Source organism: Anopheles funestus, chromosome 3RL, assembly GCF_943734845.2.
Source record: "Anopheles funestus chromosome 3RL, idAnoFuneDA-416_04, whole genome shotgun sequence".
In the NCBI taxonomy this organism is placed as follows: domain Eukaryota; kingdom Metazoa; phylum Arthropoda; class Insecta; order Diptera; family Culicidae; genus Anopheles; species Anopheles funestus.
In genome coordinates, this window is record NC_064599.1 from 26429560 (window position 1) to 26455860 (window position 26301).

General features: G+C 43.4%; 3 protein-coding genes across 4 annotated transcripts; 1 reads left to right on the forward strand and 2 right to left on the reverse strand.

Moving 5' to 3' along the window:
• Nucleotides 1-2124: 2124 nt before the first annotated feature.
• On the forward strand, nucleotides 2125-8238 carry LOC125770470 (molybdenum cofactor biosynthesis protein 1). 2 transcript variants are annotated; one of them, XR_007419205.1, is made up of 5 exons: nucleotides 2125-2545; nucleotides 4321-4882; nucleotides 5748-6185; nucleotides 6432-6611; nucleotides 7535-7666. XR_007419205.1 is itself a non-coding variant. In XM_049440155.1 (4 exons), the coding sequence occupies exons 1-4, from the start codon at nucleotides 2348-2350 to the stop codon at nucleotides 8236-8238; spliced, it is 1902 nt and encodes a 633-aa protein (XP_049296112.1). In that variant the 5' UTR covers nucleotides 2173-2347. The 2 variants fall into 2 exon arrangements, 1 of the variants encoding a protein (XP_049296112.1); XM_049440155.1 differs by lacking the exon at nucleotides 6432-6611 and having other exon boundaries at nucleotides 2173-2545; nucleotides 7535-8238.
• A 117-nt stretch (nucleotides 8239-8355) lies between these two features.
• Nucleotides 8356-9301, reverse strand: LOC125770508 (B9 domain-containing protein 1). Its single transcript, XM_049440206.1, has one exon. The coding sequence runs from the start codon at nucleotides 8990-8992 to the stop codon at nucleotides 8378-8380; it is 615 nt and encodes a 204-aa protein (XP_049296163.1). The 5' UTR covers nucleotides 8993-9301; the 3' UTR covers nucleotides 8356-8377.
• A 125-nt stretch (nucleotides 9302-9426) lies between these two features.
• On the reverse strand, nucleotides 9427-10707 carry LOC125770524 (probable prefoldin subunit 2). The gene is made up of 2 exons (XM_049440232.1): nucleotides 10357-10707; nucleotides 9427-10195 (listed from the first exon to the last, which is right to left on the reverse strand). The coding sequence occupies exons 1-2, from the start codon at nucleotides 10518-10520 to the stop codon at nucleotides 9883-9885; spliced, it is 477 nt and encodes a 158-aa protein (XP_049296189.1). The 5' UTR covers nucleotides 10521-10707; the 3' UTR covers nucleotides 9427-9882.
• Between the last annotated feature and the right edge of the window lie 15594 nt (nucleotides 10708-26301).

Here is a 26301-nt window from a genome sequence, read left to right on the forward strand (position 1 = left end):
TGCGTATTTTAGATTTTCCTCCCGCCTTCCGCCCGCGTTGCTGCCCCCCCCCCCCCCCTTTTAACGTCCATGCAACGTAAGCTTGAGGCATCCTTTTTCGGTTCGGCGTAAGATTCGCTTTGAACCACCAAGCCTTAGAAGGGGGCTAAATACATGCTGGATGTTAGGAAAAATGGTAAAGTGCGTGCGGTTTGGCTTGATACCTTTACGCCACGGTTGTTGTTTTGTTCAAATCCTCTTGAGTTGGGCTACGGGGCGTTTGCGTGTGTTGTTTGTCACCATGCTCGAGCCATTCGAGGTGTATTCGAGTTCGGCCGGGTTCGTCGCTTGTGTTGAAGTTTTTTGTTCGCGCACACGATTGAATCGGATAAGAAGATGCTAGCTGTAAGAAGCATGTTTAAAACCCATTGTTAATGCATTTATAATAAGAAAAAATACTTTCCTTTCCTTACTTACGGCTACGTAGGGTAACGAGGGAATTCAATAAAACCCACCAAATCAAACTCCACTGTGGACTGAATTCTGTTGCGACGCATTAAAAAAAAAAGAAAAAACTCCCCATGTGTGTGTGCGTCCCCAGCATTCGACTTCGGCCGGGCTAGAATTCTTGCGATATTCTTTCGCACCATTCGACCGGCGGTGCCATCCTGGACAACTGTATCAAATTTCAATTGTTTTATTGCCAATAAGCCAAAACGAGGCGAATTACGAGATTCGTATGAGATTTCTTCCCATTTCCGAGATGCTTCGTGTGTTTCGTGAACCGAACCCCCCGGTGCCTAAGCATTCCCCCACCCAAAAACTATGCCGCCAATGCCGAAAATGCCGCACGCACCGTTCGGTATGGCTGTAGCGCGGCAAAGAGCCAGATTTATGGCCCTAATCAAGACACCTATGGTGCGCTGTTTGATGAGACTCGCATTCTTTTACGTTTTTATTCGGAGCTTTTTGGGGTGTCTTTCGCCATCGGTTTTTTTTTTTTTTGGGAGCCAGATTTGACCAGACGGAATCCAGTTTGATCGGTTAAGCTTGTGTTGTTTTTTTTTTCGTTGTTGTTTTACCCTGCCTCTTCCGATGGCTTTTTTTTTGTTTGTGAAAAATCGAGATGCGAATACGAGATATGATGGATAGATATCAGCGGCCAACGCATCGGTCACCAAAAACGGGGAGCCCTCCTTTCCGGTGCGTCCGAGTGCGTACGGGCGCGTTGTGTTTCGCGGGAACCCAAAACATCGTTTCTCACGCGTTCAATCGCGGCATCGACCGTCGCCGTTTTGGCCGCTGAAACCGAACGGACCTGAACCGTCATAAATTTTGCAGCTTTAATATCTGGTCCAATGTTATCAGCAGCGCGTAATCTTGGCTCGTCGATCGTACGTTTTACATATTATTTGAGGCGTAGAGCTGTCCGGTCGGTAAGATGAGACGATTGTGCTGACTAACAAGCCGCGCGTTTTGCGTTCGAACCTAATCGTGTGCAGCAACACGCATGATGCCTTTGGGATAATTAAACGTCACGATGTACCTATCGGCAGGTAGGTAATAGGTTGATACGATAAATACCCGTATCAAACATGTAAGAACTAAATGTACATACTAAATCGTTTTATTATTCGCATAGAAGGGCCTAAAACTATTGGAAACTTTAACTAGGATACAATTTATATTGATGGGGGTAATTTCTTTCTCTGAATCACGAAAGGACACATAATCCCGTAAGAATTAATTATTATTTGTGAAACTTTCAACGACTGCAAACAACCAATAAAAGAGTTATTAACCAATTAATCCTTTTCTTAATATTTGTGAGTTTCCTTCACTAAATTAACCTTTTCTGAGCACGGTCGCAATGGGATTTGATATCAGTCCAACCGTTTATAAATCAGTGCCGCTACCACTATTCACACTCGCATCGCTTGTCTCTTTTATTTAAACCGTCGATGTGCTCTCCTATTATCGATCAACTTTACTTTAAATTTAAGCTTGTAATAATTTAAGATGGCTTTGTATTACATGCAGAATACACATCTTCACTCACAAAAATAGTTAATTTTAGTTTTTTAATTCAAACTTTAAAAAATATAAAGCCGAGAAACGATCCCTGCTTTGCGACCAGCCCTGCACAATTTAACGAAACATGCGTAATTGACGAAACGCTTCATTTGTTACTTGGGAAGGGTTGACACTTGTTGCTTCCGTCATTGGGGTGGATAGTGTTGTTATTATTTTTAAACACTTTTGTGGCTTTTGTTCTTGTCGATTTCGTTTCCCTTGAAACTTTATTTGTATATAGTAAATTTATAAGTGAAAAAGGTTCTAAACCCATGTGATACATAGTGTAGCAACAATGCACCAATTGTTGAAACGTTCGTTAAGTGCTGTAAGTGTAAAGGATAGCTCCAAGCGATGGGTGCTACCGATGCAACAGTTCTTTCACACGGCAAGGCCAAGCTTATCGGGCGAAGCTAGCGGTAACCGGGCGCAATCTTTGGAAACCACTCCGTCATCACCGGCAACAGCATCGACAGTTGATAGTGCTGATAAGGTGAGCTAACGAGGCCGGTTGAGGATACGCAAACATTTCGCGCTTGATTGGAAGCATCTTGAAGCGCAAATACGCAATGTTTACATGCGGAATTGTAGAAGTGGAAATATTAGCATTCAATTTTAGTTCGGATAGCGGCCAATTGAGGTCGATAGGATAGCGTCGTGGTAGATGGACGGACCTAAAACCACCTCACAATTCATACGATCGAATCCGGTTATGTGTAAAAGACGTGCCAAGCGAACCTGTTTAGATATGTACGATGATCTTGTAGATAGTTGGACGAAATAGGATAAAATCAAAAGGAATTGTATTGAAACAATAATTAAGGATTATAACCCAGGAAGGAATAGGCATTAGTCGAAAAAAAAACGAAAACCAAGACCGAAGTTTTGAGGAAATTTAACACACCTTGGCGTTACGAAAGAAAATCTTAGACCCTTACGCAAAATTCATTGTCCAACTTCAGTTGTTCCTGTAAGTTTTCTTTCCAAACACTTAAAACAGCGCTTCCTTCGATCATTACGAAAAAATTGTACATTATTAAAGTGCCTCATGTCAACAAATGCAGTGAATCATGAGTTTGCACAAAACACCCGGCCACAAAAGCTTTCGGACATGTTGACGAGTATGGTATTAATTGCAATGCAAATGAATATAGCGTACAGATGCCATTTATCTCCCCTGCTATCACTAACAGCTAACAATGGAAAATGTTTTTTTTCTAGATCTCATCCTGAGTTTCTTTTTTCCCTAGTCGTCAAGCTAACACACACACCCCACCCAACCACACGAGAATGGTCCCGCTCACTAAACGAGCCAGATGAGTAAATTGTGGCTTCATTCAATTAGACACTGTTAGCGAACGAATGCTAAAGAAAAGCTGATCCAAATTGTTGAAGTTCGTTACCAATCTGTTCGCGGTTCGATACAGCAGTAAACATCAATATTTACCTTACTGCAATGAGGCTAAGATCGATGCAAAAATTAACATTTTAGGTGATAAAAATAGAAATACATTCGCATCTCAATGCGTGGTGGGGTTTTTTTTTTTTACCGAAGCATACAATCGAAAAGCATCCCCAGGAAAAAAAATCTCCTAATAAAATAAACAAACAGTAATATTGCAGAACACTTTCCAGAAGAACACAACACTAACCCTGACCCTCAAAATTGATGTTCAAAACAACATAACGTAGATTCAAAATTCGGTCACCACCGTAAGCAGCACATAATGCTTGAAGGTTGTAACGAAAACATTAAACGAAACGTTCCACTGTGTTCGTGAAGTTTCCAAACATCCGAAGCGCCCGGATTATGTAGTTGGACAAACGCGGGACAAATCGTACATGCGTAGTAACGGTCTTTGCGTAGCCTGCCGCTGGTCACGTCTTCACTTTCGTCCCGAAACGATGTCCCGCTCGCGCACGCATTTCCCTTCGCACGGTTCGAAGTTCTTTCTCGCCTCTATGCGTCACACAACAACAACAACAACATAACGAGCATAACGAGCATAAGCGGGACGGTGTGTGTTTTGGTTATGGGTATGTTGGGCAAGCGACCGGATGCCAAACAGACCGGTGTGTGCGTGCCATTCACCCATGTTCAAGATGGTATGCGTACGTGCGATTCCGCTCGTTGTTTACAAATATAACGTAAACGTATGCCGCACCAACACACCACCCCGGTCGGTCCGCTTGTGCCGCCTCCTCACCATTCCCATTAACGTATCGTGCGGCGTCTCACACTGTGCTGTGTCTGGTTTTTGCTTTCAGAACAAATCGAAAAGCCAACGCGATCGGAAGCAACAAGCGAACGTACGTGTACAGTCAGTGTCCAGCGACTCATCGCTAAACGACAGCTTTGGAAGGTTTCACAGCTATCTGCGAATATCGCTCACCGAACGGTGCAACCTACGCTGCAAGTATTGTATGCCCGCCGAAGGTGTACAACTGACCCAGAAAGATCAGCTACTAACGAGTGCGGAGGTTATACGGCTTGCGAATCTTTTCGTAACCGAGGGTGTGCGGAAGATACGGCTCACCGGTGGTGAACCAACCGTACGCAAAGATCTAACCGAGATCGTTGGCCAGCTGAAGGCCACCAATCCGTTGCTGGAAAGTGTCGGTATTACTACGAACGGACTCATGTTGACGCGGCAACTTGTTGGGCTGCAGCGAGCCGGGCTCGATGCGCTCAACGTCAGCCTGGACACACTGCGAGCGGCCAAGTACGAGCAGATAACCCGCCGGAAGGGTTGGGAACGGGTAATGGCCGGTATTGACCTTGCGATCCAGTTGGGCTATCGGCCAAAGGTGAACTGCGTGCTGATGAAGGGTAAGTTTGAAACCCCCCCGGGGTCCCCGGGTGTGCATGATTTTGTTCTCCTTTTATAAATCTTAACGCTGATTGGTGGTAGTGGCGCAAAGAAAACAGTGGCGCTGTGCAGATATGCAGTGAAACGTACACAGAAACGTTATTAACGAGAGACTGGAACAAAAGGAAGCAAAGCGTTTTTGGTATCAGCAAAACAAGTCACCAGTGTGGGCTCTAATCTAACGATCATGCTGAAAGATTACACCAAAAGTGTAACAACCTTCAAAGTGGAAAATTGATAAGCAAACGTTAACGATAAGGGACAGAGAAAGGGCCTTAACTAGGTCAAACAATCGCGCTTAAATGGTGAAGAATGTGATAATAAAGGGTGTCAGGCGATAAATATGGAACAGAAAGCCCTACCAGTTGAGGTGTAACACCCTTAAAGTGTGACAGAAACAATGCCACCCGCTGTGTCTTTCGGTAACACGTATCGTATCCGTTAAGCAACTGATTTCCATTGCTAGAAGTGTGCTTTACAAGGCGAATTAATCGTGGTCAGAATACTGAATTCTAAGGTTACACAGTTCAGGGTAACCTTCACGCATATTGGTGATCTTTTTAAGCGATTCAGCTCGGTTTCGCTCGGTCCGTTCCATCGAATGCCTACCTCTAGTTGCTCACGATCACGATCGACAACGGTGTCGCGATCGATAGTAACTTCCAGTCTTTCTGTTGACCGGTTGCACTCACTGTGGCCATTGTTTTGTTGTGGCACTACCCTGGCTAGCATCCCTCTCCCCACTCGGGAACTCTCGATCATCGCGATCATCTCCCTGTTTTTTGTTTCTCCTCCACCCCGTTCTCCACCTCTAACCTTCTGCAGGCTTCAACGATGACGAGATTTGTGACTTTGTTGAGTTGACGCGCGATCGTAACGTAGACGTGCGGTTTATCGAGTACATGCCCTTTACCGGTAATCGGTGGGACACGGACAAGATGGTGTCGTACCGCACGATGCTCGATACGATACAAGCCCGCTATCCGGCATTTGAGCCGCTACCGAACGGACCGAACGATACGTCGAAGGCGTACCGCGTACCGGGGTACCGGGGCCAGATGGGGTTCATTACCTCGATGACGGAACATTTCTGTGGCAGTTGCAACCGGTTGCGCATCACGGCCGACGGCAATCTGAAGGTGTGCCTGTTCGGCAATACCGAGGTGTCCCTGCGCGATGCCCTTCGCAGTCCCGGCTGCACGGAGGACGATCTGCGCTGTCTCATCTCGGCCGCCGTCAAGCGCAAAAAGAAACAGCACGCAGGTTAGTGACGATGCAGGGGAGGAGTGAAGTTAATCGAGGCAAAGATGGAGTAACAGGTTTTTTGTTGTTGTTGTTGTATGCATTCCTGTTACACCATCCCGAAAAAGGTGCACTCGAACTTCCATTTTTGTCGCCAGTCTGCTTCCGGCAGAGGGTGCTTGTTTGCGTCTTTTTTTTCGTTTTTTGTTTGTATGTGTTGCCCCGTTGCTGTTTTGATACACTTTCAACCCCTATTTTCCTTCACAGGAATGCTCAATCTTTCCCAGATGGAAAACCGACCGATGATACTGATCGGTGGGTAGTGTCGGAGCAGAAGCTGGATAGCGAGAAAAGCGAACACAACAACCTTCCTCCAACAACCCATTCTTCCTTCAATTGATTGTTGACACGACGATACCCCTAGGTTTAACGAGAGACAGCAGCAGGGTAAGAGACGAAACTGTCGGCAAATGATCAGCTTAATAGACTACAAACGATTGCTCAAGCGGTGGACAAGCAGCATTAGAGAATGGGTTCTACGACCTCGGTCGTACCTAGGGCTCATGTAGGAGAAAATATTACGGCACCCCCCTAATGACGACGTTCCATACGGCGGGATCAGTATTCGTGAGCCCGCGAACTCGCGTATCTCGCTTGTATCTGCGAGGTTGCACAGTTGGCTGCATGTGCTGCCCCTTAAGGCCACATTTTCGCAGTGTGTGTGTGTGTGCCGGTTGTTGCCGGTTGGCAAAAGAGAACCTCCGATAAACAAACACCGAATGCCGGCCACGATCGATGCGTGTATAAACGGATGCGCGTTAACGCAACACGGTGCGGAATATATGTGGGTTGTATCTGCTTCGTATGCTCTCACCGTCATCGAGAGAACCGGAAGAAAATGTGCGAAGGGGAGCCACCACCGTTACAGGGTGATATAATTGTTCTGGTGCGTTTCGGTTTCGGGGTCGTTCGTTTTTCTACACTTATGAGCGAATTCGCACACAACACGTTTTTCGGGTGCACAAAAATGGCAATTCCTGTCAAGGTTCGCTTCATTTCTGCTGCGCAAAAACGTTTTTTTTTTGTTTCGCGATCGAATGTTTTTGTAGTTGTGAGACACTGATTCGATCAGTCGAATGCTTTCCATTAAATTGAAATTGGTTTCATAGTTCGTGGTAAATTATTCGTTTATGTTTTAAACCTTTTTTTTTTGTTATCATATTCAACTGATTGGAACTTGTCTTCTTGGTAAAAAAATATATAAATTATTGATTCATTAATTGATTTATGATCATTGCGCATGATCGCTCTCACATGTTTCACACTGCCAACTGACGATCGTTTCTGTTTCGCCCTTCCTTCATACATAGGAGCATCAGCACTTTCGACATCGTTTGTACACAGCTCATCACAGCACCGTCCCATCACACTGGCACACGCTGGAGGGTTGCAGTGTAGGCGTTACTATTCTTCCCTCAGTCACGTGGACGAGCACACCGGGCGGGCAACGATGGTCGACGTAGACGATAAGGTGTCGACCAAGCGGATCGCCAAGGCACAGGCTACGGTGTACGTTGGCCCCACCATCGCGGCCCTGATCGAAAACAACGAGCTAAAAAAGGGAGACGTGCTCTCGATCTCACAGATGGCCGCGATCGTAGCGGCAAAGAAAACATCCGATCTGATACCGCTCTGCCACAACATTCCACTATCGTCGATTAAGGTCGAGACGAGCCTGAACAGTTCCACGAACGAGGTGCACATTTTGGCCAAAGTGAAATGTGACGGCAAGACGGGCGTTGAGATGGAAGCCCTGACAGCGGTTTCCATCGCTGCACTGACCGTGTACGATATGTGCAAAGCGGTGTCGCATGAAATCCTGATCAAGAATATCATGCTGGTGGAGAAAACCGGTGGCAAGAGCGAGTTCTACCGGAAGCAGATTAATCACGAACCGACGCTTGAGTCGCGCACGATGGAATCACGCGAACCGGACCAGATGCCGATCATTACGCGCGGTTACCGGACGGATCCGATCGTCACGAACGAACCGTTCGTGCCGATGTACATCTGAAGAAGCGGAGAAGTTAGTTAAACCGTAACATGAAGGCCAAAACTCAACCGACAAATCTGTCTACTACATCTAGCGTGTTAAGTGTGCCTTTTTATTCATTAGCCAGCCGTCAATCATCGCATCATGCGGGGAATTCGTCTCAGTACCGGTCGTCCACAGTCGATTGGCCCCAGTCAAACGCCATCTGGCTGGTTCCGCGCGAAATCGTCTGCAATCGTATTATCAGCTCACCGTAGGTTTCGCACGCGAGACCTTTGTGTTTGGAGCCGTCGGTCAGTATCTTGGGGTCACGCATTTCCGGATTTACGCCACTGATCCAGCTCATCGCCGCTGAACACATGTTGGAGTACTTCGGGATGAAGAGTGGCGCACGTATTGTGCGCTCCGATGACGAACCGCTGAGCGGACAGTGTACCCGCGCATATCCACGATTCGTTTCCACGTTCCATATGTTTGCCCCGTACAAGCTGAAGACAATCTGTGGCCAACCGTACGGGTTGGTGGATTTCATCGTAAACTCAATCGGCATATTAAACACCACCGTTCGGTAATCGGTTTCAGTGCGTGCACTCTGGGTGACTGCTGATCGAAGGCCGGAAACAAGCTCCCAATCCGGACCGGCCACAATATCGTACCGACAGAATAGTCCACTTCCGTCCGGACCCATTGGGAAGTAGGCAGACTCGAGCTGACCGGTAACGGTCAGATGGAAGAAGTTTTCACTCTCACCGGAAGTTAGCTGTAGTTCCAGCATGATATGTCACGATCAGCACAAAAGCAATATAATCCACAATAGACCCGGAACTGAACGACGCCCGATGACGCCACGCCAGCTCGATGACAAACAAACAAACTCACTCTCGAAAAGGATGCAAACCCTGTTGTGTGTTATGGTTTTAGCACATAACCATTTCCATGGCAACGAGCACACCACGGTAGATATAAGCTGTTTAGATTTGGGAATATTGGGTAGCAAAGTAAGTGAATATCACGGTTTTACACGACGCGAACAATGTGAAATTAGCATTTACAAGCAAAACGAAAACCCATTCAAGGTGGGTGAACCGTTTTGCGTACTCTTAGTAAGTTCTTACTGTATATCACAATAAAAATCATTATTAGATTGTTAGAAGGATGTGTGTCGGTAACTTATTTTGAAATCATTTTAACCTTCGAAACCCAAACGCATTGTGTATGTTATTGCATCTTATTTCGTCTGTTTTTTTCTTTGCTTCATATCTTCGTTCTATCGGTTCTTACTCTTTAAATTAACAATCCAGAACGAGACCTTACAGAGTTTCTTCATTTTGTTTGCGTAAGAGCAACTGTGCGCAGGTGAATGGTGTATTGGAGCGATGGATTTAAATGATGTGTTATGTTGAGTGGGAAGCTTCAATTCCGCATCTAGAGTCCGTGTAGCCACCACAATTCGATCATAAGTCAAGGCCTTTTTGGGGAAGGGTGTGTTATGGTACTCCTCTTCTTAATGATCATTTATAGTTGATTCGTCTTTAAAACGCCACAATCGGGAAGAACCTGCTCCACCCGACAAAGCGGCACATCGGAGACGACAATACAACGAGAAGCGGGAAACAAGGAAAACAAAAGCTAGTCGGGAAAACACACAAAACTGTCGCAACCTTTCTATAGGTTGCCCACCAGCACGTTTCGATTGCCGCTCGATTTGTCATCGGCGGCGTTTTCCTTCTCGCTGGCTGCCGGTGGTGTCGGTTCCTGTCCCCGCACTTTGATATTATGCTCATCCTTGTACTGATTAATCTCGATGCCTTTCTTCGTGATTTGTTCCTTGCCTTCCTCGATCAGCTTCTCCAGCTGGGTTTTGTTCAGCTCCAGCTGTGGTAGCACAACCTCAACGGTTTGTTCCACCAGGACGCCACCAACTAATCGGAAACATTTTCGACTAGGTTCCACCACCTTCAGTGTGTCGATGACAGTTCTAAAATGGAAATAAAGCGATCATAAGTATACAACCGGTCCAGGCAGCAAAGATTACGCGGGTGCAGAGCAGATATCACACAAACACACAAATTCTGTGCATTTAATGTCCCAGCCAGAACAATCTGCACCACGGTATTGATAATTTTGCGCTCAACTCACTTGTGCTCTTTAAGATCCATCTCGATCGCGTTTAAATTATTGACCAAATTTAGTTGCTGATTCCGCAGCTGCTGAAATTCGGCAGCAATTTTTTCCTGACTTTTTTTCTCTTGCGGTTTGCCGCTAGTGCTGCCGGTCGCGACCGTAGCGGTTTGTGTTGCCATCGTACAGGTGTTGTAAGTAAGCCGGATCGTAGGCAGCAGGAAAATGGATATATTCGCCTTTTCACCACTGGCCAACCAGGATACGGGATGGGATTCCTTTATTTGGAAGGATTATGTTCACGCCGTTTGTGAGCTGTTTTTTTTGTTCCTGCGTAAAATGTGAGAACAGCGATGCTTGACAGTTCGAACAGCTCGGACTGTCAAGCTTCGTGTTTTACCGAGGAATGACATTCGCAACGGGTGGTTCGATGAATTTTCGTTCTTATTTTATATTAGATTGGTTTTTGAAATAAAATATAAAATGTATAAAATATAAATATAAAATATAAAACGAGTTCTGTAGAGTTTTATTCCAAAAGTTACAAAATAAAACCAAACAAAACTCGTAATTCCATTATGATTCTAGACAATTGGTACAGAAGCGCCATCTGTAGTCAAATTTCTTAAACATATACAGTATTGCTCGTGTGAGATGCACAACGCGTGTTCATTCAATTTGTGCTGTATGTAATGTAATGTAATTTAATGCGCAAAGCATAGTAATAAATATTAAAAAAATCAACTCACTACGTTTGTGACTCGTAATGGAAATTTATGTACGCACTTTCAATGCTTAAACATCACCACCTAGCCAGGAAAATCCATATCGCACCGACTGTCCGAGACATGAAATTTGCCATTTCCTTTACCGGCCGTTCATCATGGCCAAGGTCGGAGACCTCACCAAAGACCGACGACACAACACGCCCATTGGAGTGCAATAGTTTTTTTACAAGCAATAAAAAAACACCAACTTCGTCTGATCGAACGTACGGGATTGATGCATTTTCAGCGGAAATGGATTGCATTTGATATGCAATGCACGAGCTCATGTCAAGTTTAACACGTTCAAAGTAACATGGAAGGGAAAGAAACGCACAATTCGCTTACTCGCACACTGAATGGCGCACACAGACAGATTATGGGAAGGATTTTCTTCTGTTTTACTTGCTGCCCATGTTTTCGATCATTATGCAATGCACAAAGTACAAGCATATTTGCCAACGGTCGTAGACTGGTAGTGTTACCTCCGCTTTACGTCCATTGCCTCGAGGATATTGGACGATCGAGCGGATGCGATTATTGGTGGAAAAAAAGGAAAACGAAAAGAAATTTTATGCACTGACTCTTTACTGCAGAGACGAAGAAATGATGAACAAAATGTAACTAGCTTAGACGTTAGACAAGTTTCCATTAGAAAGAGACCTAAAGGCACACACCACAGGGAGGATTCTGGGAACAACATTCTTGTCTTGCCAAGTGACTATTTTCCACAGTTTGTAATGCAAATCCTGCAGAAGAAAACTAATTGCGAGATGTTGTAGAGTAAAATAACTCGCGAGTAAAACCATGTCCATAAACATACTTCAATTATTCCATTTTTATGCGACCACGTACCACAAAGACAAAAGCACGCATTAAATCTCAACTTTGTTGCTACGTGAACACTTAAACGAACGCATCTTCTTCCAAAATTATTTCTATTACAATTGTTTCCACTCGATCGTGCTACGTTTTTATGCCTCACAAATAATAAAAAAAACAAAAATACAAAAGAAAATGATCACGGTGGGAATCGCGCTTTAACTGGCACGATCGTTCTGAAAAGGTGGCGATCGGTTGGCATGTTTTACGATGTCACAGAGCCGGTCCAAACGCTTGGAATCTAGCCTGAAGGATTCGAACGATTACGGTCAGCCGGTCGCAAGTTTAGGTCGGTTTAGTCCTGCCTGCTGTGCCAGATACGGGCATGCATCACGCACACCTCGGATCGTGCCGATCGTGCGACGGTAGTAAAAGTTGGGGCTGCAACTGCAATGACACACTGCATTCGATCGTGCGACCGATTGCCACTATTTCCGGTTCTGTTTATTTCCCTTTTTGTTGTTGCTGCTTTTGCTTCATTCCTGTTGCTTCCTTTGGTAAGGTGCGTTTGGTAGTAGGGAAAAAGTGAAAGACACTTTCCACGGCAATGGGCAATGGGAATTAACGGAAACGGGATGATGTTTACTTTCGCACCAATGTTCTATTTTCCAAGCCGGTTTTTCGTTTCGCTGGCATACAGCTTTATGTACGCTCATGTATGAATGGCCATCAAACAAACATGTGGTGGAATTGGCGTTGATAAATTTGAATGATTTCGAAAGGGATTAGTATAAGTAATGGCTGCAATTCAATGTAATGTGGCGCGTAAAAGTTACTTCGATGGTCACTAATCGGAATGCATAAATGTATTATTTATGGTTGTTGTTTTTTTCTTTACACCGTCATTCACATAATTTCTCCTGAGCTGGTAAATGATTCAGAATGCAATTCTGTATGCGTGTTTCGTTTAAATGAGACACAAAAACCACATTTACGAAGTGACAAATGCTATTATTTTTTACAGCGCTTTCTGCATGTTTACGACTCACTTCACGAGCGGTACAGCAATTATATATGTCAGGTCGTAAAGCTTCTTAAAAAAAATTAGAACAATCTTCATTCGGCTTTCTGGTCAGCCGAACGGTCAAGAGAAGTTTATTGCTTGAGCTCAATTGCCACAAAGCTCGTCATAACGTCTGATTAATGTGCAAGGTAGTGGCAGGTTCTGTGGAAAATACGAACATCACCACCACCACCACCACAATAAAAAATAACTCCAAACTCATCTAATTGAGACTCGTTCACTTGTGGCAGACAAATGGCATCGTGATGACCGTTCCATAATCTGGGACACATTACACGAATCGTTCCAGAAACATTTTTGCCCATCCACTCGTTCCATGTGGTCCAGCGAAAAAAAAAAGAAAACACGATTGTAAAACAAAATCGCATGATCTACCACTGTATGATCACTGTATGATGGAAAGCAGCGAAAACCCTACCAGTCGAGAGAGAGAGCGAAAAGCAAAAATCAGCAAATACATGTGTGTTCTTAATGGTTGGCGTTAATTTTCCTTTCCAATGCAAAACGGTTCTTTCAGCATGTTTTCATCAATAATTCCTTTCGGGGGCTTTCATTTCCCCTAGCGGGAACTTCATCGTTGCACACAGATATTCACTTTCGATTCTGCATCGTGCGCTAGTGCAAGTCGCTGCTTTGCCTTACCACGATCAGAGCAGTGTGATCATCTCGTTTTGTCAGTTTTTTTCCGCGATCCCGGCTGCAATATTTCCCATTTTCCTTACATTCAACCACAACTCTCTCTCTCTCTCTCCCGCGCACTGTGTAACCGCTCGTTAGTGTGGCACTGTTTAGCGATTTTCTCGCATTCATCTTTAAGTCTGTCGGGGTTGTTTTTTTTTCTTCTCCTTACTGCTCTTTTCCAGGTTTGATTCCATCACCCACATTCTCTGTAGCTTCTAGTGCATTTTCCTGTCCATTTTTCCTACCCTGTTTCGTTTGCCGATTTAATGCGAATGATCATTCGCACAGTGGTGAACGAAGAAAGCTCGAAAGCTTCTATCAGAGTCAGAGTGGTAGCCAGCATCATCCCCACTCAGTGAGTTGGGAGAGAGAGACTCTCCATTACCGACGCATTAACGGCCTTGTTTCCTACGTTGTGTTGTGTATGCCTTCCTCACCCAACGTATACACTGGTTGTTGCTCCATATTTAAGATTGATAGCTTTTTATATTAAATTGAAAATTTATGAAACAAGGACCTTGCGGTTCTAATTCGCGTTAATAATAATATTATGATAAAAAAAATAATTTGAAACAAAGTTTCATAATTTTAAATACCTTTTTTAATTTCAATGAAACTTCATTAGATTTATTCAACTTCAAAACTAAATAAATAAAAACTTATAAAATTCTTCCTTTCAATCTACTAAGTAAAACACCAGAACCCGCTCGGTAAGCTCTTAGTGATTCATTTTGTTTCTCACCTGTTTTTCGTTCTCTTTCTCACCAGCTCGCGGTCAACACGAAAGCGTTCACCAGCCGGTGTGCGTATGCGCGCGCACACACTCACAGTCCGTTTCCCTCTTTGCCATCATTTCCCGATGCCGAGCGTTTCCCATCCGATCGTGGTTGGGCAAGTCCCGTGCGGGATGAAGTAAAAAGACTTCATACACCGAAATCCATCCGTTCAGTTAAGCTTTGGCGACCGCGCTGGATAGTCGACGGTACCTGTGTGATAGTTTTTCCCCCTATTCAGCGTTACGAGTTTCGCGCAACGAAACGGTGTTTTGAAGACTGGTGAAGACGATTTTTCCCACTAACGAAGCGTGAGTTGCGAGTTAGGATTCTGCTGCCGTTCGGTAAACTATTCACGTGTGACTGGCGCGTGGTGAAGTGTAACTGCAAGTGCTCGTTAGTGTTGGACCGAAGAGAGTGACTACTAATAGAAGAATATTTACGTGAAGTGAATCATGCGATCTTTTTTTTTCTGAAGAATCATTTTTAATTTTCATATTGTCCTCACACCATCAGTTGATAAGCTCCGATAAAGAAAGAAAGATGCGTTTAAGATTGAGCCTTTTTCTTACTCACGGATCGTGATTTATTCGATGCCAACTCGCTTTAGACGCTTCAGTGCGAACAGAAAAACCGTTTACAGAGTGTTTTTGCCAGCTAGTATAAATTGCAAGAAAACCGATGTATTTCCCGTTTCTCAATTTCGTTAGCCCTAGCTAGTTACTAGCAGTATCGCATTTTTGCCCTGCCCCGTACTTATCGGGTTTAGCGTGTTTTTTTCCGTTAGCCATCATAACCGCTTGATACCCGCGGAGCGAAACCTTCGGATCAACGAATTTCCGTTTTCGCGGCCTTTATTATTTTTTTTGGTGCGGGTTTTTGGGGGGGGAGCATTTGTTATGGAAACTAATAATAGTAATAATGGTAATAATATAAATAATCTAGATCATTGGCGTGGATTGTACCAACCAAACACCATTTATGATGGTTTGAAGCACATCGCGGAATGGGGCACAATCACATCGGCGCGGAAGATCGGTTTGGCGCGAAATCTAAATTAATGGCTCATCAATCATTTGTGCACTCCTGTTGTGGTTGCTGCTGTGGCTGCTACCGCTGTGGCCTAACTGACTAAATTTTATTCACCTTCTGTTTTGGAGCTGAAATGTTGGTTTTCCACTGCGACTGCTTCAAACAGAGGAAATTTATCTTTCTTTCCGTTTTTTTGTGTTTGCTTTGTTGGGTCTAGAAAGATGCAATTTTGAATCAATTTTGAAGAGAAATGGAGGAAAAATGGATTTAGCTTTTAAATTTTTGCATCTAACACCGATTTGATCTTCTTATCGCCTTATCAGTGAACAAATTGTATGTGAGAGTGTGTGAATAACTATATCAGCAGTGTCCAACAAAAGTGTTTTTTTTAATAAGTTCGTGCAACGAAAGGATTCCTCTTTTCCCATCGGCAGAACAACTCGACACAACCATGAACATAAAAATATCATTACTAGCATTAATGGTAAGTTTTTATTTTAATAACATAAAATTAATTTGTAAGCGTTTATTACCAACAACAACAAAAATCAACTCCACCAAAAAAAGCACACACATTTTTGTGAACAATAATCGGCGATAATAGCAAAACAGGAGCAAAAACAAACATCAGCCACGTTACGATATTCCACACTTTGCTGTGTTTCCTATTGCACCTATCGGGGCGAGAAAGATAAGAAAACCTCGAATCACTCATCCGAAAAGGGTTCGCGTAGCACGTGTAACACTGCCACCATCGAAAAAACCGCAAAGGAAACGCACAAACAAGAACAAAATAAATGCGCGAAATCATAATGCACGATTTGTGGAAGTGTGCCAACGAAAAAAAAAAAAAAACATTACGATGCTTGACTCCAGTCGAAGAATAGTTCAGTGTAAAGTAAAAAAAACGAAAAAAACACAAACCCCGAAATACACCCCAAAAAATCTGGATGTCTGTGCCCTGTGCAGAAAGCAACGGGACACTCCTTAGACAAATAAAAACACAAGTTGCTGGGAAAAATGTGTGGTCCGCGGCTGTGGCGGTGCAGTCCATTTGTCGAAAAGAAGGAAGACATTTATGTGCGTTTTTATTTCTCGTATTGGGTTCCCAGTGGTGTGGGAGTTTAAAAAGAAGTTTCAACTTTAAAGATCATCACCGCCCCGGCAACACCAACGGGGATGGGAACAAGGTTGCGATTATTCGGGAACCGGGATGGGCGGGTGTCAGCATGGTGGACACAATTTCGGTAAAGTCACGTTAACTTTCTAGCCGGTTTGGTTTTTGGCACTGCAAAAATATGACGACTGTCCCAATTGCAAGCAACAGCTTCCCGTATACGGGGAAGCACAATAATTAATGTTGTTTCTAACACCCGCGCGAGCCGTTTTTTTTGGCAAACTTTAAGCTTGAGTTATTCGCTTTATTTTCGTCAATCAAGATAAGTGTAACTGATATGGTAATGAGTTAAGGCACAAAATGTAATTTGATTTTAACGCATCATAAAATGTGTGCGCGTTTTAATCCGTACATTTAATCTATTTAATTTGCCCTCGTCTAATGCAATCTCCCTGGGTGGGTAATGTTATTGCTATGGGTATGTTAATCGTTTTGCACGATACAAGCGTTTAGAGAATGCGAAACAGAAAAAAACACACACACAAACACAATGAGACGATCGTCAAGTGGAAATGATTTCATATCGCATTGTAATAACTCAAACTAATGGTACGATGCCTTCAACAGAACCCACCATTGTTTGCACTATCTGGTGACGTTAAGCTGCCTCAACGTGCTTGTGGAAAGAATTTTCAATCGAACGGATGCAACGAGATCGATAAGAAAGCATACACACAGAATGGTGGAAAACCTCTGCCACCAACCGGAGGGAAGCGGCCGAATAAAACAAACATTTCTTCTTCTGCGACGAGTGTCTGCGCTCGATAGATGATGCCAAGTAGAACGGGAAAGAAAAAAACAACAACAGAAAAACTACTTACCTACAGTTTTCCTGGCCGATGTGCGGCAAAGCCCCGCCATGGTGTTTGTTTTGCCCCGTGGTACGCTCGTTGTGTGGTAGGTTGCATCTTACAGACGACCTCTCGTCCGACTTGGGAGCTTGAAGCTGAGATTTATGGACGATCGCCAGTAATAGATTCCACTTTTGCCACCGGCCTCGGGACGGGAAATGGATGCTGCCCCTTCGGATGGGACCGGTAGCCAGAACAAGCAGATGTAAAAGACGAATTGCGGCCCAAGAGCCAAGCAGAACAATTCAACGTTTAACGTAAAAAAGGGGAATAGAAATAAGAATGGAGAAATATCCAAAAGCACAAAAATAATGCTGCCAGTACAAATATGCACTCAAACAGACACACACACATGTATAGATGGACGTTATATTGAATGGTGGTTCAATTGCTCCATTGACTGCCAAACATCACTCGGTGTTTCGGAATGCAAGTGAAACGGCGATAACAAATAAGCGTCCAAGGTGGCCAACGAAGATTATGGTGTTATCCTGTGTTTGAAAATGCTTTTTTGGGTAGAAAATGTTTTCTTTTACGAGAGAATAAATACGAAAATAATACAAGAGGAAAAGAATACGTCAAAATTTAATTTCGGATGATTTCTTACACGAAAGACTTCGTGCGTCAATAAGTGACGAACCCGACCTAAATGAATGATCGCACAAATTCATGCTTTTATTCGGCAAAGAATCTCAGTTTGGGAACTTTTTTTTTTGTAATCAAATTAAAGTTCATTCATCGTTCGTTTTTAACGGTCGCAATGCAAGGGGTTTAATCTTTTTGGGACAAAACGATCGTAAAGAAATATGGACGTGATTTAAAGAATGTGCAGAATCGGGAACATTCCCTGGAAAGCATTACCACTTCCCAGACCCAATTGCCATTACATGTGCCATTCGTTTGTCTATGCATGAACAGTCAGCAGATACCGTAAGACTCGCATATTTAAAAAAGGAAAAACAGCATTGCATTGCGTCAGTGAAGAAAAGCGCTACAATGCTAAGAATCAGTTTTGAGGTTTATGTACTTTACCATTTTTATTGTTTGCTCTACCTTCGCTGAAACCCTTTTCTTGTGGTGGAAGTTTCTTGGTTTTTCTTTCAAATCAGCTTGAACTCTTTTCTTTATTTAAAGTTTTATTTTGCGGAAATAGGGCTTACTTTGGTCGATTTTTCTTCCCACGCAGGTCATTTCAAACAAAGCAAAGATTGACCACTCTGTACAGTTTGAAAACTTTAGCAAAAGAATGTATTACTTGCAGATGGTTTAAGGTAATAAAACAGTGGACGAACCAGAGCAGCATGCGTGCATGATTAACCATTTTCTCGCTTACTGATTGAACACCTTCCGAATTGCTGTTGATCCATATTGCGAGCTGTGTATATGCGTTGCATACCAATGTGCTGCCGCCGGGGGGAGGATTATGATAATCGGCAGCTACACGATAATCGGGCCACTGCTAGTTGGTGGCGAAAGCGTGCGTAATAATAACACGGCCCTCGTTTCGTGGCGTTGAGTACCGTATTAAAGTTAAATTGTTTACCTTTTTTTCCACCTCACACAGGCGAAGGTGATTAAATTTAGCTATTCGAAGAAAAGAAAAATTAACCCATAAGAACACGAAAACCGTTGCACTTCTTATCGATGCTGCTCCATGATTGAATCGTACGGTTGAAGTTTTATTTATATATCCGTGATGGTGATACACCTTTTTGGATTGAAATGATTCCACTTTCCCCAGCCGTAGCGATTTCTCAAGAATTGGGAATTTATTTCGCACTATAAAAACCGTTTTTTATTGTGCGATTTAAATAGAAATTCAAACAAAAAAATATTTGAATATTGAAAAGCAAAGAGAGAAAATTCGTTTCTTGTCGCCATTTGAGTGGATAAAATTTGCATCCAAATCGTTGTCACTCTGACACCGTTGGTGATAAGCTTTATATACAGGAAAGTGAAACGAAAATTATATCTTGAAGATGATCACTTCCGTTGCTGATTAGGTAAATTTAATCCTATGACGTGATTTTTTTCTGCAGCTAAAACATTAAAGTTTGTTTTCCGCTCTTTTCTTTTCTATGACTCACGTTGCGCTTCACGTGATCAAGTGAACGTACGGCAAACTAGAGTACGGGCGTTGATCAAGTTTTTGATACGGTTTGCGATTCCTATTTTTTCAATTTACCTTCAAACACGCCTCCGGAACAAAAATATGTTCTTGTGTCGTTCTTGCGAATCTTCCAACAGTGCTCTCTAGCGCTGTTTCGTATAACTACAAACGATCCAATCTTCGAAACAATTCACCCATGACGTGAAGATCACCACGCCACAAACCTTAGTACCGCGCGAGTACAGCGCAAGATGTGGCGTTTCCAGTTGATTGTTTATCTCCACGCCTGATCAAACAATTTGTACAGCGGACGGATCCTTACCCGTTCTACGCAAGGATTCCGACCAGTGCTCGGTGCACTTTGTGCGTCTCCGTCTCCGTGTCTATTCTAAAGCTCACCCTTCTGGGTGCGCTGTGCACGGTTTCTCGCGTGCTCTTGGGAATTGGTTTTTGCGTTGCGTGCTGTACGTTTTGCATGACTTCGACTTCGTACAAGTGGTATTTATTTTTCACTTATCCTTTTGTTCTCATTTTCCCCGTTGGCCGCTTACAGAGCATGCCGATCTCGAACTCCGATCCTGGATGCTCCTGTACGGTTGTTCGTCAGAACAATCGGCAATACTCCCTTGAGAGATTGTGCTGCGCGCTTCGTTTAGGTCCAAACGAAACTAACAGTCGTAGACAAACACCCGTACACCCGTACGCCTTTGTTCTGTGGGCTTGATGATCAATCAAGGTACCCGGCGGATGCGATTCCGGACCGTGGGCCTTTAAGAATGTGCCCAAGAAAATGGCACCCTTGCTTCGGTTGCTCTTTATACTGTTGCCGACCAGCCGACCACACTAGTGTAGGAATTTTATTCGCGTATAATTGAAACATAAATCATTTTGCAATCTAAACCTTCGTACAGAGGTGATTACATGTGTGGCATTTCGTGTTTTTTTTTTGCTATGCGATTTTAATGAGCTACCGCTGATGATCGGTTACCGAACATTATGGGTACGGGTTTTGTTTCTGTATTGAAAGGGATCGTTTTGATGTGGATGTGCTATAGTGGATGTCTTTTTCTTCCCTTCAATCTTACCACCTACCTAACGAGCAGACACAAATAATCCATCATCACGTTCCGGAATTCTACTGAGCTAAGCTTCTTAATTATAATGATGTCTTCATTGACCCAATCAAACCCCAAAAACCCAACCAACGGAACGAAAGGCAATGAAATGGTGGTATCCCAATCAACCGGTCGGTATTGTGTCCCCACGCTCGATCCACGCTCGCGACGATCAGTCGGATTTACGCCGGATATTACTCCGAAACCGGAACATCATCGCTACGGTGATGAGCCGACCGATCGACCGATTGACATTGTCCCAAATTATGAATATTGTGAAAATAAACACTCCACACACTGGCACACACACACACAAAAGTGAAAGGCACCCACCGGTACGATCGATTAACCGGAGAGGAGAATTATCGCCCAGCACGTACAAGAGGGTTCCCTCAAAAACTCAAAACCCCAACAGTTGACCCAATTAGTGGTTCATCGTGCGCATTGGGATGCTGTCCAGCGGAAGTGTCGTTACTATGCGAGCAAACACAAAACCCCAAACCGTCATCGTTACTGGAAGATTAAATTTCGGATCTTGTGCATCGCTCAATGGTTAGGTTTTTAAAGTGCTGGTTTATCTAGTAAAAAAACCACATAATACACGAAATTTTCCCATATCCGTACGTTTCCGAGTGGTTCAAAATGTCGGTCACGTATTTATTCACGGGGAAAGACTAAAGGCCCCGATAGCGCGCGATCGTTCGCTTACTTTGTTCCTTCAAACCAGATGCCACTCCAGCTGTGACAAAAGGCAAACAATATCGGTCACTTCGGTGTTCGCGCGCCGTACAAACAGACAAGAGGTGAATGCTAGAAAGCCCACCGAAAAGTCTTATGCAAATAAATCATTTTTAATGAAGTGGTAGCACTGCCTCGCTGCTATTATTAATTTGGATTGCTTTCTTTACACTCGATCATTGAAAAATACAAAACCCCCAAAAACGGGAACGGTTTATGCTTCCAGAAAAGGGGTAGCTTCCGGTCAAAGATGATCGAGCATATTTGCATACACGGGTCCACGGGCGGCAGGTGGCCTAAATATTTCACCACCGCACGTAGGAAAACAAATTGACAACTGTAAGGTACGAAATCGAGCACCATCTCTCGAGCAAACAATGGGGAAAAAATGGCAAAGTGAAAAGCATACAATCATCAGAAGATGATCTCATTTCACCTCACTCATGACCGCCCAGGTAGCTGGCGATCCATGAAAACCGTCAATTAGGAAAGCAAGAAATTGCAACCGATTCGTTGCAATCGCGATCCCACTGATGAGTTGTGGTCTTTACCGGGTGGGTGAGTGAGAAAATGGTTTCCATTTGGGTGGGTTTTCCGTCTTACTGGCCATACACTCTTAACCGTGTTATGTCATTTCATGCTGCACCAATGTCACTGTAATGGGATAGGGTTTATCGCACACCTTTTTGTTCCATCGTACAGAAGCTGATTTGAGGTTTTGCCTTCCAGTAGGAACATGGGCCAAATCCGTTAGGTGCAAAATATCACCCCCAGTGACTGCGGTTGACATCGTCTTAGCCGGCGTTCCAACGGATGAATGGGCGTTATTAGTTTTATCTATTTCACTTTGGTGAAAAAACAGGAAAATGCTCTATTGGAAGCGGAAATGAGTGACCCAAATTTAGAACAGACGAGAGAAAAAAAACACAATTTGAAAACGGAATTGTTAGGCGTTTTATTCGTAGCGGATCGTGTTGATATTGTTCTCAATCTTGATTTTAAGCTAACTTCCGGAATTGGTTTACTTTTTTGTTTTTACTCAAGCTTATTCTGTACTGCAATGAACGGAAGCAAATGGCGAGAATCACGTTCTTAATGAAGCAGCTTCCAAATGGGGTGGAATTTTCCAAAGCCATCCAAAAGAGGAGCAAAGCGCTGTGTCTAAATATAGCGGCCGGTTCCCTTCATTGGCTGTAAGCGAATTCAAGCGCATCCACGGTAGAAATCCAATTAAACGTAACCGTAAAGAGAGGTTTTGTCTTATTCCATTCCTCGTAGTGTTTCGTACCACCCAATACACAATGATTCATGAGATTGCAGTTGACAGCGTTGTAGGTTCGTCGCTTATTCATTCGCTGCAGTCTTTCGTACACCGTTTACTGTGAACGGCGAACGAATTTCAAGATCAAACAAATTCTACCCTTTTAGAACGTGTTAAGGGGGAAGAAGAAAAAAACAATGCGCGTGCTTTAACATTTCTGTAAGCTAGCATCATAAAGTGAAAATATGTAGTTAGTAACAAGAGCAACAAAAAAAAAACGACAAACTGCCGTTAACTGGCTGTGATGAAATAACCGATCGTCATCGTTTAATGACGTTTTGGCTGTGAATTAAAAAAAAAAGCTTCAAAGCTTACCTCAGATTGATTGTGGCGCATAGATTCTAAAGGCGTGTAAGCATTGCACACCTTTTCTGTGTGTTTTTTTTTTGAACCCGTCACAAGGGCGTTGGATGCTCCAGCTTTGATTGAAGCAAGGGGCAGGGAATGCGTTACGGGAGCCGAGCGCATGAAAGCAAATTATTTCACCAGTACCCTTTTGTCCGTTAAATATCCGTACGAAAGGAAAACCGTTTCACCGTGGAACGCCGAGCGAGGCGTGGTGTCTAGACGCGGAACAAATCGAAACATAAAGATGCCGACGACGGGGCCGGGTGATGATCACCTTTTTGTTCCCCATCCGCAGGTCGCAGGTTGGTGATTGAAAAATCAAAAACTCATGTTAAAATTAAACATTTTCGTTACATTATCAGCTTAATAAATGCTTGCGCTGCAAACCCTGGTGAATGTTTCGGCAATGGTGGGTATTAATCGAAACTCCAACACGGGCGAACGGAGAAAGAACTTCACACTTGATGGCATTGGGGTTTTCGTTTCGTCAGAGACGGGTTTGAAAAGCTTTGTCCGTTCATCTGAGTAAGACATTAGCTTGAAGGGGAAGTAATTCGATTTACTTGTCGACTCGTGTACCACTAATGCGAGACACAGCATTTGTCTGCGGAGTATGTCAAGCTAGTAATTTAGGTTAATATCGACTCGTAATAGTGTATCATTATAAACAAATTTCATCTTCCTTCATGAAGGAACTGTTCGGTTCTAGTGCGAAAAGTTCGACCTGTGGAAACAAACATTAGTGAGCCAATTGTAACCTATTGTAGCTTAATCCAAATAAGACTTTATTAAAGCTTCAAAAATTGTTTCAAGCTACTATACAGTGACTTATTCTTACCGCGAAGTATTTCTTCCATTAACGAAGGCACATCATCAGCACATCATCACCTCATCAAACCGTCCCGGCAAGGGTGCACAAAGAGATCCCATCTCTATCACTGCCAAGAACAAATCAACCTTTTTTGCGATCGCGTCTTGATCTTCTCTTTCCACCGATCAGAATAAAAGTGAAGGCCAACTCACTTGACCTTGCCACTTGGTGGTGTGATTCAACTTCAATTCAAGCCTGAAATCGTGACAGTAACTCATCCACGATCAATGACACTTGACAGCAGGGAGAGAAGAAAATGCCCACGAGAAGGCAAACGTAGCCACATTGCCTGGCCCGGAGGGAACAGTTTATCACTTTCGTTTTGTGGCTCGTGTTGGTTTACGATTACGGTTGCGATTATGAAGGAAAGGAAACGGAACGTCGAAATGTATTTTGCATTTTATTGCACCATTTCGTACTTCAACCATGATATTAGCGAACGTTAGCGCTGTGATTGGATTTGGCTTAAGATGGATCATAAATGTTACCCAATCGAAATCGGATATGAATGAGCATGGTATAAAACTTATGAAAGGATTATAGTAAAGCAGTACAAATCAATTAGAGCAGCTAGAGTAGAGAAGAGAGAGAGAGAGAAAAAAAACACTCAAATACTTCGACATTCCGTGTGAATGGTTTTTTGGAATGGATAATTCCCTATCCAAAACAGGTGCTACCTCGAGCGACGGAGGTCATTCATCTTACCACCGCTTCTTCGTCAGCGTAATCCACCACCCAAGATGTCTTTCATTTCGTTTTCCCGCATTTTCCAATCGTTTTCGAAACAGACGTCTGGTGATGGCGCACGCTCGGCAGCTTAGACTGGCTTCCGGTCGAATGGGAGCTTAACGTTCTCGTTAGAATCCGTTAGCAAAACGATCAACGATCGCGATCGAAATGGTACGATAGAGCTGTGGCAGAGTGAGTGGCCTCGTGAAATGGAAAGTACCCCTACCGATCCGTCCGCGCAGGGATATTTATGGCCACATCGGTGATTTACTCTTACCGTATGGTGTTGTCTGTACGTTCAGTCGGAAATGAAAAACTAAACACAACATCCTTCAACCGTGTGAAGAGAAGCGGTCAGGTGAATGAGAAAACAGAGAAATTGAAATTGGTGATCTTTTCAAGCGAAGCTCGCCAAAGGTAGACTCGCTGAGCGAAAAGATCGCGTTAGAAGTTCTGAAGCTCGATCAACTAGCAATGGGTTTGACGTAAGACACTCGAATGCTTTGCACTCGTTTGCCTTCCCATCCCGTCCCGACCCGACGGGCGAAATTAAATTGAAAATGAAACGAAAATGAAACGTTGCGAAAGCAAAGCTTACCTGTAGTTGAAGCTACCTCACCTAGAACCGCCGGTGATCGATGGATCTCAATGGGGGCTCCCTCGTTTTTTATTTTTTTCAAGAAAGAATGGCCACCGGTTGGAGGGAACAATTTTACAAATTCATTTTCCATCATGCGGTGTGATTAGAAAGCGTCGATCGGGAAAAAGGAAATTATCGAAGCAAGCGTACGAGCGGCTTGGTCTAAGCATGGGCCGCAAGTACGTACGGGAGTTTTGCTTGATCCCGCACAGGTCAGATTTGCATTTCGTAATTGATAGTACGAATTTGCGTAGGACCTGTGCTTGGTCTTGGGTAGCTAGTGCAAGCGCGTACAGTGAACCCTTTTTTTTAAACACGGGCGGGGCTGTTCAACCGAGAGCGATGAACTTGCCCGATCGGTAGGCAGATGGAAGCGACGAACCCTTGGGCGTTCGTTAATCGCAGTTCACTTACTGTTTGCCGGATGGGAAAAACAAGTATATCTGTGTGTGTGTGTGTTTGATCGAAAGCGATGCTCTGAATAGCAATCGATCATGCGATCAGTTGTTTTACCGTGGGTACTTTCTTTGAAGAAATTGTTTCAAATTGTTCAAAGAAATTGATAAAGAAAATAAAATAAATAATAAAGAACAAATAAATAAATAAATAAATAAATAAATAAATAAATAAATAAATAAATAAAGAAAAAAGAATTTCATCTCAAACAAAAAAAAACCAAAAGGAGGTTTTTAACTTAAAAAATTATAATCAAAACCATCATAACGTAATTGTTTTGATAACCCTGTAATCATTGATGTAGATTAAAAATATTAAAATGAAATATTTACCAGTAGCTTGATGAAACTGAAATAAAATCGAGAGTTAATATACCATGCTGGTAAATAAATGTTTGTTTCATGTTTTAATTTTATTATCGTACAAGATGTTAAATGACGCTTGTTTTTTT

Coding starts and splice junctions, on each gene's coding strand:
- LOC125770470 (XM_049440155.1), top strand. CDS start 2,348: ATGCACCAATTGTTGAAACGTTCGTTAAGTGCTGTAAGTGTAAAGGAT. Junction 2,546..4,320: donor CAGTTGATAGTGCTGATAAG/GTGAGCTAACGA, acceptor TTTTGCTTTCAG/AACAAATCGAAAAGCCAACG. Junction 6,186..7,534: donor CAAAAAGAAACAGCACGCAG/GTTAGTGACGAT, acceptor CTTCATACATAG/GAGCATCAGCACTTTCGACA.
- LOC125770524 (XM_049440232.1), bottom strand. CDS start 10,520: ATGGCAACACAAACCGCTACGGTCGCGACCGGCAGCACTAGCGGCAAA. Junction 10,196..10,356: donor ATGGATCTTAAAGAGCACAA/GTGAGTTGAGCG, acceptor TTTCCATTTTAG/AACTGTCATCGACACACTGA.
- LOC125770508 (XM_049440206.1), bottom strand. CDS start 8,992: ATGCTGGAACTACAGCTAACTTCCGGTGAGAGTGAAAACTTCTTCCAT.